Source organism: Spizellomyces punctatus (genome assembly GCF_000182565.1).
Source record: "Spizellomyces punctatus DAOM BR117 chromosome Unknown supercont1.17, whole genome shotgun sequence".
NCBI lineage: Eukaryota > Fungi > Chytridiomycota > Chytridiomycetes > Spizellomycetales > Spizellomycetaceae > Spizellomyces > Spizellomyces punctatus.
The window spans coordinates 423,554-435,806 of record NW_015971553.1 but is presented as its reverse complement, the minus strand read 5'-3'; the positions used below and the strand labels follow the sequence as shown (position 1 = coordinate 435,806).

At 47.8% G+C, this 12,253-nt stretch overlaps 4 protein-coding genes across 4 annotated transcripts in view; 2 read left to right on the top strand and 2 right to left on the bottom strand.

Annotated features, from left to right (window-relative positions):
• SPPG_07799 (apurinic endonuclease (APN1)) overlaps positions 1-1,344 on the bottom strand; it is a gene marked incomplete at its 3' end in the record, with an annotated part of 1,848 nt that extends 504 nt beyond the window's left edge. The window contains exons 1-2 of the mRNA XM_016755951.1: positions 363-1,344; positions 37-310 (exon numbers count right to left, since the gene is read on the bottom strand). Of these exons, the coding sequence (XP_016605021.1) occupies positions 37-310; positions 363-1,108 (1,020 nt within the window). The 5' untranslated portion in view covers positions 1,109-1,344. The remainder of the gene's footprint in view (positions 1-36; positions 311-362) is intronic.
• A 1,607-nt stretch (positions 1,345-2,951) lies between these two features.
• Positions 2,952-4,869, top strand: SPPG_07798 (uncharacterized protein; the record flags this gene model as incomplete). The annotated part of the gene is made up of 4 exons (XM_016755950.1): positions 2,952-3,650; positions 3,717-3,961; positions 4,038-4,450; positions 4,521-4,869. Coding segments are annotated over 4 exons (1,550 nt in total), but the record flags the coding sequence as incomplete, so codon positions are not given.
• A 179-nt stretch (positions 4,870-5,048) lies between these two features.
• Positions 5,049-7,682, top strand: SPPG_07797 (uncharacterized protein). The gene is made up of 7 exons (XM_016755949.1): positions 5,049-5,434; positions 5,556-5,977; positions 6,040-6,240; positions 6,305-6,390; positions 6,448-6,865; positions 6,939-7,271; positions 7,344-7,682. Exons 1-7 carry the CDS (start codon positions 5,188-5,190, stop codon positions 7,611-7,613), a joined length of 1,977 nt encoding a protein of 658 aa, XP_016605019.1. The 5' UTR covers positions 5,049-5,187; the 3' UTR covers positions 7,614-7,682.
• SPPG_07796 (uncharacterized protein) lies at positions 7,674-12,247 on the bottom strand. The gene is made up of 18 exons (XM_016755948.1): positions 11,489-12,247; positions 11,279-11,430; positions 10,927-11,219; positions 10,749-10,862; positions 10,504-10,688; positions 10,214-10,427; positions 10,016-10,116; positions 9,821-9,943; positions 9,654-9,750; positions 9,473-9,582; positions 9,314-9,400; positions 9,151-9,249; positions 8,967-9,087; positions 8,798-8,895; positions 8,473-8,733; positions 8,301-8,408; positions 8,033-8,245; positions 7,674-7,975 (listed from the first exon to the last, which is right to left on the bottom strand). The coding sequence occupies exons 1-18, from the start codon at positions 11,918-11,920 to the stop codon at positions 7,871-7,873; spliced, it is 2,913 nt and encodes a 970-aa protein (XP_016605018.1). The 5' UTR covers positions 11,921-12,247; the 3' UTR covers positions 7,674-7,870.
• Positions 12,248-12,253: the final 6 nt, after the last annotated feature.

The following is a 12,253-nucleotide window of genomic DNA, read 5'->3' as shown; positions in this document are numbered from 1 at the left end:
CCATTAGGGCTAAGATGTCAATATTCTTAAAATCACTGCCTCAACGATACTCAACTGGAAGTTGTATAATCCGATCCCAAGCTCTTCGCATCGTTTCAATTCGTCCACAAAGCCATTGAAAGCTTGCGTGGCCCTTTCATCCTCATAGTTCGCCAGATTAACTAAATAAGACCCATGTGGTAGGACATGTGTCTTGGGACAGAAGCCAGCCAGAGGGCAAGCTTTGGCGAACGCTTCCACTTGTGAGCCAGGAGTTGGTGGGGATTCCCATCTGCGTTGGTTTTTGACAAAGAGCGCAAAACATGTACCACTGATACAAAGATATTAACAAGGTTCTGTGGAAATAAAGGGAGCGCTCATACCCTATTTTGGTACTGGTGATAACCGCATTATGACTTCCACCGGCGGCACTCACATGCGCACCGACGTACTTTTTGCATGCTTTGGCACGGGCCCACATATATTCGGTATCCATGTCAGGAATTTCAATGGTCTTTTCCACCTTTGGCTTTTTGGGCTTTTTGATGCTTTTCTCATCCTCTTCATTTGCCGTACTCTTTGCTTTTGTGACTCGGCGTTTCGCTGGTTTCTCCTTCTCTGCTTCCGTTGGTTCACCTGATGCTACCATATCTTTGTCATCACTGATACCCTTGTTTCGGTGCTTTTGACGCTTCGTCTTTAGATCATCATCTGGCATTTTCACCTCATCGCCATCTATAGCATCTACCGCCTCCGCCCTCTTCCTTCGCCGCTTCAATGGCTTGTCTTCCTGCCCATTTTTGTTGTTCTCCTGCTTTGGCCATCTCTTTTGCTCGGTGCCGGTCTCGGGGGCACCAGTTCTTTCTTCCACGTCGTCTACTTCCTCAATTTTGTAGGACACTGCCTTTGATGCAACTCGTCGTCGTTCACCTTTAACCTCTGCTGTCTCCGGGGCCACAGACTGCATCGTCTTGGTTGTTACTTGCTGCACTACAAGTCGGGTAGATCTTCGTAGAGGTGAAGAAGTGGTCATAGCTGCAGCCTTGAGAGCACAGCTGCAAAATATCCGTGGTTGTAAGAGATGGGAAAGGGGTTGGTAGATAAATTGCGAAAATCCATCAAGGAGCATGCAGTGTTGTTCTGCTGGGTTTTGACGGCGCGTCCTGCATCAAATCCAGTGTTTTAACGCACAAGGAGACCGAGTGACCTCTAAAACTCGCCCTTTCCATCGATATTCTGTGGTTTTTGTTTGTCCGCTGCCCATGGAAATATGCTAGCGGACATTCTATCCTGCTCAACGAACTGGAGCAGGCCATTTTACATCAAAGTCAATCATCAACTTTAGAAGTGTTGATAACGACTTTGAACTTTGACGGTCTCATGGATTCTATGATTCTATGCAAACGGTCGATGCTCGAGATGGAGAGTTAACCCAACAGAAAAAGCGTTCGTTTACATGGTTCTAGGTCAAACATTTGGACACTAATGCGACCGACCTATGGAATCCTGATCCTGATATGTGCTCGTGATATGCACTACCATGCACCGGGATATGTCCCTCCGTGGTTTATCATCTCCAATGGTATCACTCCGGATCCCGTTTCCAGCAACATCCAGTTTTACTGTCGCCCCTTGGGAGCCTGGCGGTGCTACTTATATTATGCAGTGGGGACTACGATCGGATCCCATTATACTCAGTGAATCAAAAATGAATGACCCTCATCCAAGGTTTCTATGAATAGCTTAATAGCGGATGCAGTAATCTGAAGAGCCGTTCGCGCATCTCAGTTTCGACAATAAGAGCAGCTTGTCCACACAATAACAGTAGTTCTGTTTGGCAACTTTAATCCGAAAATCCAAATACTACGACGCATTAGCTTTGAGAACGTACATCCAGGTTTCCATTTAGCGAAAAAGAAGCTTGCTAGTTCATGACAGACTTTCCTGTGCAATCTCGACAATAAGCTGACGATCAGGCAACTGCACACAGGCTCATTGTCGCTGGACAGGTTCCGCTTTCGTCCTCCATTCCCTCCGTCAGCGTGCGATAATTCCGTGAATGCGTCACAAGGGGGGAACAACGGGGCGGTCAAAGCTTGGAAGTAGGAGTCTGGAAAATCTGTCGGACAAGACGGTAGAATATCACTAATGCTCAACCGATCTGCACGCACATCTGATTCCTGGCATTCTCACATAGGCCGTGTCGGCTGATCAACGTATAGCCGACCTTCTCCTCGCCAATAACGCCAACCTCCTCGCATTGATATGTCAGGCTACCTTTGTGGGAGATACAGCTGCAAGCGTGTCGTTGGGCGTATTGTCATTGTTGAGAAGACAGCGCGAGAGAGGAACAGAGGCATTCTTGAAGAGATTGCTGCGGTCACGAATACAGGGGTATTGTAAGTAAATGCCTGAACAAAAAGATATTTGAAGCCGCTTGCAGGCATTAAGACTATCTCCGCGTTCAGTGATCAAGAGCAGAGATTTGAGCGATATAATACGAGATAACAGGTAGTTCGCTATAGGAGCCTTTTGCCATCGGTGCTTATAACTAAATATGTATTTATCCAGTATGGCCACCATGCTCCTCAATGCATTCGCTCGGTACGAAGGTCTACACTACCTCGGTCAATCTCTCACAGAACCGCTTCGTGACATCCTCCCCTTCATTGACGGGTGCGAAATTGATCCTCAAAAGTTTCCGCCAGACATGGATCAATTCACTGTCCAAGAACTGTTAGCGGAGAATGAATCCCGACTCAAAAGCGCCTGCTCACGGCTCCTCACATCCATCGTGGAGAAAAAGGAACAGATGCCAGTGACGCTAAAGAGGATGTGCCATTTTCTGCGAGCCACGGTGGATGAGATATACGAGGGGGGGTGGACACCGACATTTACGGTCAGACAGGGTGGTTCGAAAGCGGAAATGGCAGAGCCAGTGGGTGGTTCACATTTGGCGGAAGGCGGGACGATTATGACCTCTCGGTCAGAGTCGCGCGATTCGTTGAAGGACAAACCGCCAAAGGAGCGCTCGGCGATACTAACTGATTCAGCAGAAAAACTTGGCCCGACAGAAACACGGCGTTCTCAGTCCTTCACTCGAAGTCAGTCATTAAAAGATGACATGAATCCACTTCCATCAAAAGGTGAAGGATTCCGCCTTTTCGGTCGAAGAAAACATCGTGGATCAACGAGTAGCGCGAGCACCAAGGAAGGGGAGGAGGATTTCACAGGCCCTATGCGAAGGACAGGAAGTGTGGAGCTTCTCCACTCCTCTCCTACGTCCCGGCGCCCATCCCAGTCTAACAAAAGGTCCACCAGTAAGTCTCATGTCAGAAGCGGCAGTACCGGGCAGGAACTTGGTAGTTTCGAAAAGCGGCAATCTCAAGGTCGAATAAAAAGTCCAGAATCAATGAATTCATGGCCGAATGGACGGAAGGATTCGCATCCATCACTAGGGACTGACACCTCAGGATCGGAGGTATTTCGACCAAGGCAAGACACCTCAGGATCAGAGGTATTTCGATCAAGAGGTCTTTCCGAACGCGCCTTCGTTCCGAAGCTCCCGGCCGCGAGCAGAGGTTCTTTTGCAAGTGCAAAGTCAGTGGGATATCTATCTGTATCTGAGAAGGTCGTGGGATCTTTCCTCTTCCTCCGATTTTTTGTGCCAGGTAAAGTGACATCTTCGATGCAGCTGCCATTTAAATTCTTGTTCATACCAAGGGTTCGCTTTGTAGCAATCACGGCCCCGGATACTTACGGTCTAGTTGAAGGCAAAATCTCACCTTCCGCACGCCGTGGTCTCGTACTATGTGGCAAGATTTTGACAGCCATGTGCAATGATGTGGATTTTGGCAACAAAGAGCAGTATCTTATGGCCTTGAATCACTTTCTACGAGAAAATCGTGAAAAGATCAAAGATTTCCTGACATTTGCATCGTTGGATGAGAAATTTGACCAGGACGAGAGCGCCCGGGATGTGGTTAGTGTGACCATTTTAGCATGGAAAATAGCCAGATTGAATGGTGCTAATGCTATTCTTCCATTGTCACGCACAGCTGGAAGACGTAGAAGTAACCAGATCAGGACACTTATTGTCATCGAACGCCACTTCCACAAATATCAACAAAGCACTCTCCCGATCAATGCCATCACTAAAAGGTCCCGAGAGCCCCCGCTCCGCAAACCTAAAATACCCCCGAACACTCTCGGGGGACCTAGTAGATACAGCAAACTTTTACATCTATCTGGGCAAATCCCTTCCCAAGATTGAACGCGAACTGGAAGAGCAATTATGTTACCTCACACCAGAAGAGAGCGCGGGGGTGTTGCCCAACTTCTTTGAGCTCAAACGAGTGGTGGAACAAAGTGGGTACGCTGACAGCGTACAAAGTGAAAGAGGGAAGAGCAAAAGCCAGACGCTTTTTGCGCGGCTGTCAGCAAAGTGGGGCTTGAAGGGGTTCTTTCAAGCGTACGTAGAATGAGGAATCCACCTGATTCATACTTTCTCCTCTAATGAACTTAAATGTCACTTTACATAGCGCCAATAATAAAACACGAAGCCATTCGCTAGATGACCTAGCCATTAGCGCTAGTGCGGAAGCGCGCATACCGTCGTCACGCATTGCCGTTCAATCATTCAACGACCCACCGCTCCCCCCAATGTCACCCCCAAAGCTCGCGCGGAATGTGTTAATGCATCGAGACAGTGCATCAGGACGAGACTGGACCTGAAGAAGTTTTGCAGCGGCAGATATGGATTCAACGTGAAATATTGATTTTTTTTTTTGGATGTTGGCGTTTATTAGTTTAATCTTGGACATGCCCGGTTGGGGTAATAGAGGGAATTGTGGGATTGTATAGTACTATAGTGTGTTTCTTGTCTTTTATACCTCTCCACAAGCTGCTACTATGTCTTGATTATCATTGCGACTGATGTGAAAACGGCTCGGGATGTTCAGATCTAGAATTGGGACCGGCGGGACAACCAAAGGGTTGCCTGATTACATAAGCAAAGTCCGAAAGCAGTTTCCACTCGGTTTGTCCGAAGGCGCGTCCTGCCGCGTTTCCTACGATCTTTGAAGGTGTTCCTGGGGCTGCAGGAAAACGAGTATCGAGATCAACCCCTCCACCCATTTTCTCTATCGTTTTGTAACTAGCCAAGGAGAAGGGGTGCCTTCCTCTTTAATAAAGTCGTTTAAAATCTCAATGACGCCTCGACCTAAACCTCCACGTAGAAGCTCCCTCACACCACGTCCACTGAAAACCCTATCGCTTTATCCCGTTATCCACGCACGCCTTCCGAAGGAAACTACAGGATCTAATCTGTTTGCCGAAGCGGCCGAGCAAAGGACGGTTGGGAGCGATGATACGGATGCAAATTATGAATTTAACGCTCCTCAATTTCATGATTTCTTGAAAGAGGAGAGCGAAACTGGCATTGATAGTTGGTTTGGTACGTAACCTGTTTCCCCAATCACAATATATAGCGACTGCCGGGAAATTCTTTTTATGGGGAGCCCAGTCAGTCAATGTCAATCAGATTTTAACAGCCATTGACTTTGGCGGGGCCGCAGACGCACGTATCACAACTCCTGCAAGCACGATATTTGCGGAAGATAATCATCACAACGAGGGCGACGACGAATTTCACGAAGAATTTTCTGTACAAGAGTCGACACCGAAAGCCAGCCAGTTTCTGGCAAATCTTGGGTTGACTCAACCCGAATGTAAGCAAAACACGAGCGCTAGCAACTTCGCAAACCCCTTCGCATCTGCGAATCAGCGATTGTCATCGTCATCGTCATCTGCCGATGAATCTGTTAAGCCAGAAAGAACCAAGGCACGGGACACTAAACCCCGTGAAGGAAAACCTGTCGCTGAGAAAATGAATCAGACGCAGAAACGCAGGGGACTTACAGTACCAAAGGAGTTTAGCTTTGCTTCAAGGTTAAGAACTAAGGACGGGTTGGGGATGCGGTCTCCTGGCGGAGTACAGGTAAGACATCGCTTGTTCATGATCTCAGGGAACCAGTAACTTACGCGCATTGTCTGTTTCAGAAAAAGAAGCCAATAAAGCGAATGAATGGAATGACAGTCCCCAGACCTTTCAATTTTCATTCTACTCTACGAACGTTGGCAAACGACGTGACCCAGCCAAAATCCCCGTACGTTCCGTTGGCAGTGAAAGTGAAGTCTTTCGAGGCGAATGTACCCGAGAGATTCAAGGCTAAGCCGGGACCTGCAAAGGTCTTTTCTGCGGTAACACACGGACGCTTTGAAAGAATGGAGTTTTGGCTAACCCTGGGGTGAATCTACTCTGTAGGTGTCATCTCCTTGGAGGGGGCATGTAAGAATGACCAAACCACGATCACCGTATTTGCTCACAAAGCTACGGAAGAAGACGCATACGTATGTATATTTAGTAGCTATACAAAACTTCAACACTGACCTACTGTTGATCCTTAGCGTTCCGAGTCGAGAAGAACAAGAGCTGGCGGAATTGGCCAAGATCCAGCCGTTCAAGGCAAAGCCTGTTGACCGTAAGATCCTGGCCTCCGACCGTCCAATTGGTGTTCCTGCCGTTCCCAAATCAGCACCCACCATTCCTCAGTCGCCTGCTATTACAAAACCCCGACCACCACCGGCTCCTGAACCCTCACCACCGAGAATAGTAAAGGCGAATCCTATTCCTAAAAAGATCTTTCAGCCGTTTGAGCCTGTGGTCGAACATCGTGTCATCGTGCCACCCGAATTCTCGCTCCCAGGGGATGAGATTAGCAGAAGAAAAAAAATTGAATTTGAGGAACGGGTCAAACGAGAGAAAGAGGAAGAGGAGCGCGCGAAACAGTTCCGCGCCTACCCTTTGCCTTATGATGAGCCTGATGTGAGTCTTGAAGGGTGATCGCTCTCGGTTTCTGCAAATCTTGGACCTGATTCATTGACATGTTCATGCAAAGCCTCTTCCATCCGTCCCTCACCGCCCAATAACCAACCCTCAGCCCTTCAATCTTGAAACAGAAATTCGCGGCTCCTTTGCGCGTCTTACCATCGAAGAGAAGCGAGAGCGGGAACTAAGAGAACAGGAGCGGATGAGGCAATTTCGGGCGAATCCTCTCCCATGTTTGGACCCTTTCATTCCACAGCCTTCAAATCGCCCGCTTACAGATGTGGAAAACGTGCTGTTGCACACGGACGTAAGGGCCGAGGAGAGGCGGGCGTTTGAAGAGTCACGAAAACAGAGAGAGGCTATCGAACAAAAGATGAGGGAAGAGATGGCAAAAGATGACGAGGTCTGTAGTCTGCCTATGACACTATTACGATCAGGGATAAAGTAAGGCTGAATATTGACCTCCGTAAAATAGGAACGCGAGAAAGAACAAATACGGCTCCTCCGTAAGCAACAAGTTCATAAAGCGCAGCCAGTTTTGTACGATAAAATGAAACCGCTGAATGTCAAACCATCCACCAAGAAATTGACAGAGCCAGAAAGTCCTTTCATAGGGGAAAAGCGCAAAAAGGCCATGCAGGCGCAACAACACCCCCAGCTTGGGACATTTGGATGCATTACAGGAGGCGGTGGCAGCAAACTTCAAGCAAGACTACTAGAAGAAGCAGCTAGAAGCCACAAGTAACCATCTTTCTAGGACACACGTTGTTTTTATGTATAATATACTATTGTAACAGAGATCTTGCTCATAACATTGTTGTCACTTTAATCATACTTACATTGATCACAGATTCCCATTTCCCTTCCGTTCCTACTTCCACCATAATAACTTAAATCTATGCCGGCACTGACCATTTCTTCTCACTAGAAGTTCTACGCAGTCAAGACGCCTGTATCAATGGATTCCAAATGCTTTTCATGACCTTCTGTGACACAAGGGCATCAACCCCGGGGAGGTCTAGAGTCCGGGAGTCGCGGTGGACGACCGTCGGCACCGAACAGACGACGCATGGAGGTAACGGGGCCTCTACTTGATCCCAAATCTCTCTGCAAAAATGATAAATCAGGAATATTACTCGGTTCTCTTTACGTATTGAAACATACCCGTCCGGTTGTCAAAGGGCTCTCCGTTGCGCAGTAGCGTCGTGTGCGAGGTGTCATGGTGGGGACTGATGAGTCGATCGGTGGGCGCAGGGCAGATAGGCGGTGGTGCGAAGGAGACGGTACTATTGCTGGTGGTGGTACTGGTGCACTTGCATTTGCGATGGTTGTGGTTGCTGTTGTGGTGGTTGTCGACTGAGCAGCTCGGGAGTTGGTCTAGAGTTTGTTGTTTAGGAAATGCACATGGAAAGCTGACTGTTTAGTTACTCACATCAATGGAGTTCATATACGTTCGCAGAATCGGAAGGAAGACACGATTGTAATAAGTTATCAAGTCCACGGAAGGCTCAGATTGCGAAATATAGATGGAGGTGGCCGTCTGGTTGATACAATTATTATCTGATTCCGCTCATGTCGACAGGGACCATCAAATACAAGCTTACCTTCTCATCAAACTGCGGCTGCTTTCTATATCCCTCTACCACACTTTTGAAGGTCATAATTTTCCCCTCCATTTTTGCGGCAGCGTACACACATGCCATAACGTACACATCCACATGGCGATTCTGAAGCAAGTGATGCCTGTGCTCGTGCTTGAAGCCCCATTCGAGGAGTTTCTGTGCGGTGTCGGGAGAGAGGTGAAGTGCGGTGCAAAGATGACGCAGGCGCACAATCGACATAAGAGTTGCTTGGCTTAAAAGACACTGTTGAAGATCTGTGCTATTAGTTGTCTTCCTATTCGCTGGATAGTGCTCAATTTGAGCGCACCTGAATGCCTTTGATTTCGCCTGGTACGGACGACTCAGTGGGGTTTATTTTAGAGCCGTAGAAAGCCGCAGTTTTCGGTATCATTGGTGACGCTCCATCTGGAATAAGCCGTCGGCGTATAAATATTTTTTCATTGAAGGAGCAGAAATAGTCGTATCGCCGAACTCACCATCGCACCGCTCACCGGCCGCAGCCCGCAGCATGGGATAGAATCTTCTGCACTTCCACAACTCCGTCTCCAGCACTCGCTCTTCGATCTCTACTAGTCGCTTGCTCATCCACCCAGGCAACTACACCCGAACTTTTGATGAACATCCGTACGTGTGTAAGCTCTGGATGCAGTTCTCACATACCCAAAAATCGCCTTGCTGCACCAACTTTAGCATCATCGCCAACACCACAACATGACATTGCGTCTGATGTATTAAATCATTTGTGAATGGTTTGTCGAACTGTTCGGCAGAGGTTTGGGTTAACCAATGAGGATACTCGATTAGCATGCAGACGCTGTTGCACCTTGTACATGTATCGAACAATTTCCAACGAAATAAATAGCAGGCAGCGATGGAATTGCCCATCTTCCACCAACTTTTGGTAAAATTCCTAGGTCCCATTGAGATGTTGGTCAATAAGCCTCGTTTTTGAAGAAGGTTCGTGGCTGTACGTTTCACACACCTTTGATGTTCGTGCATGTGGACTACCCAACAAATCTTCCATGAGTCGATAATAAAGCTTGACACCGTAAGACCACGCTGCATCGCGGATTGGGTCATGTGGGAGATTTGCTGTCAGGGTAGATAACCACGGAGTAAATAATCTGCGTCCGAAGTGCGGCGCATTGGTTTTCATAGGCTACCTGTCACAGTTTCCACTCGATTTATGATGGCACGAATCTGCGTGTGTGATATGTACGAGGCCAAGAGTCTGCAAGTAATGATGGCTTGGTCTAGAGACTGAACGCGGAGAGTGAAAGTTAGGTCTGTAATATAGGGCTCATCATCCAAACCGTTCTAGGACACCCACATCGTTCGCAAACATCCCCGCAAACTTCTCTTGTAACTGGTGTCGATCGGCTTCAGTTGGTGCCCCTCTTGTTCCTCTTCCAGAGATGGAGCGGGCCATGTAGGGAGTGGCTGCCATGAGATTCTAAACAGTGTAGATTCAGAGGATGAGACGTAAGGGCAACGTCAGAAGATGGTGTGCTGGGCGTAACCATACATTGAAAACACTGGCCCGCTCAAATGCGGCTTTTAAGCTCCGCGAGCTCGCGGATTTCGTAACCGACATACGGGGCGTTCTACAAAATCTTCGTGGAGTGGCTAAAGAAGAATATAGCATAAGTACACTTCCAATACCTTGCCCTCCTTATGCTTTCCGAGGCGGAGAAGTTGGATTGGATTACAATTAATCGCATACCTATTGTTCTACTTAGGGGCCTGAAAAGCCTACCATCAAACTCATACGGCTTCTCCAGCAATATTGTATCGTACCACCGGCTCAAATCTTCGATATTACTGTACAATAATCGCCCAGGGTCCAAAGCACCGTCGTAGATGGACCATGGTATTTGCGGGTTAAGAACTCGTATTTGCTCGTGCTTGAACGGCTGCGTTTTGTGTTGTATCAGCATCTGTTGTAAATCAAAAGCGGTCGTCATGATGATTATGTGTGGTTAGATAGATAATTGTCGCTGCATGACAACATACATTCAGCACCCGCTCAATTGAGTCCTGCTCATGTCGCAAAAACTGAGCGGTGTCCTTGTTGTACTTTTCACAGAACCATTTTCGCACAGTAGTGTAATAGTCTCTCCAGTCGGCGTCCGGTTGGACACCGCCCGCAATGCACTGGTCAACAGATGACCTATTTTCAAGGCCAACAAACGTCAAAACTGAAGCAAGCGTTAAATATAGAGACCCGCTGCACATTTTGTAGAAAACATTCAGCCCACCTTCCCTAATCATTCTGCGCTTATCGACCGGGAGTTGGATCGCAACAAAAAGCACACAGTACAGGCACCACGTTTCAACGTCATTTTCTGGCCAAGGTACCGTGAAATGTGCATCTAATGCAACAATGAGCCATACTTCCGGGTAACAAAATCTTTCATATTGAGATCGACGGCGTACCAGCACCAACCAAGAAAAAAATCCACGCAAAGCGATGAACAGCATCCAAGAACTCATCACCCATAGCTAGTCCCATCCGCTCCGAGTTTGTATGTCGAAGCAGCCCTCTGAATACGTTATCAAACAGGCCAAAAGCGCGAGCAATGGTTTGATGTAACGTTTCTGCTACGTGGAGATCGGTCGTCAACCTCTGGTATAAGACAGGATGAAGATCGGGCTGAAGTGCCGTCACAACTAGCTTGAATTCGGTCGTAAGCGATGGCAGATCTTTTATCTGAATCGGGGTGTTGCTCCTATGTTGGAACACACGTTAAACAAATGAGAAGAAAAAAACCTTGCGGTGCATAGCTACCTCTTCAATAGGGCGCAATCTAAGAGCCTTGATATCCGCATAGGTGGCCCATATGCTTCGGAGAGGGTGCCGTCTGGGCATACTTGGCATTTTTCAACATGGGATTGCACCCAAATCGCCGCTGCTGCCCATTCATGCAATTTCTCGCTCCCCTGAGAATCGATAATTGAGATGCATGACGCTTTATGAATGCAAAAATATTGTCTTTACCATCTGTGAGATATCATTTCCAGCTATGTTGAAGGTAACCTTGTCCAGAATCGTCTTACAGGCTTCAAACGTGGATTTACACAAATCCAAACTCGAATCCCATGCTCGCATGACTTCGTCAATAACAATACAACGCTGCTCCGTCGACTGCCCACAGGCAGCGCGTAATGCGATACCCCCAGTTTGCTGATCGCTGACATGCGCTATGTTTTCTATCCCTGAAAGTGGGCTCCCATGCGAAATAAGAGCGGATGTCGCCTTAACATCCAAAACAACACCGGCCTCCACAAATCCAGCGTTTGATGACTCGCCATAACTCATTCCCAAAGTGCGCCGTCGTTTATTCAGCTGATCATTGGGAAATCCAGAGTCCTGCTGTTTGGCTACGAAAGCGCTCCTAGACTCCTCGTCGACTGTCCGAATCCGTTTCATGGCTCTATGACTGTCCTTATACCTTTTGGGTTGCTGATGGAAAGAAAGGGTTATTTTGAAGGGATTGTGAGCGTTGAGGCTTCTCTATATCATCGTGCGCGTCCAAAGTCACAAGTTGTAGTCGCAAGATCGTTTCGTTCCGATCGTTGTTCAGAAAAAGCCAAGTGATCTATTGAATGCTCTCCTTCGCTTTCGGTGGATTTGCTTGCAATAAGTAGAAAGTCTTTTTTTTTCAATTGTTTGTGACAAGGGATATCGCAGCGAGCAGCGCGCAGGAGAGAAACCCGACGAGGTCTGCGCAAACGCGCGATTAGGTCACGCTCCCAGTACCGC

What these genes read in the sequence shown, in the direction of transcription:
- SPPG_07797 (XM_016755949.1), top strand. Translation starts at nt 5,188, where the DNA reads ATGACGCCTCGACCTAAACCTCCACGTAGAAGCTCCCTCACACCACGT. An exon ending in CTGCAAAGGTCTTTTCTGCG is followed by an intron (nt 6,241 to 6,304) that starts GTAACACACGGA and finishes TCTACTCTGTAG; the next exon opens with GTGTCATCTCCTTGGAGGGG. An exon ending in TGCCTTATGATGAGCCTGAT is followed by an intron (nt 6,866 to 6,938) that starts GTGAGTCTTGAA and finishes GTTCATGCAAAG; the next exon opens with CCTCTTCCATCCGTCCCTCA.
- SPPG_07796 (XM_016755948.1), bottom strand. Translation starts at nt 11,920, where the DNA reads ATGAAACGGATTCGGACAGTCGACGAGGAGTCTAGGAGCGCTTTCGTA. An exon ending in GCCCCTAAGTAGAACAATAG is followed by an intron (nt 10,117 to 10,213) that starts GTATGCGATTAA and finishes ATTCTTCTTTAG; the next exon opens with CCACTCCACGAAGATTTTGT. An exon ending in CACATGCACGAACATCAAAG is followed by an intron (nt 9,401 to 9,472) that starts GTGTGTGAAACG and finishes AATGGGACCTAG; the next exon opens with GAATTTTACCAAAAGTTGGT.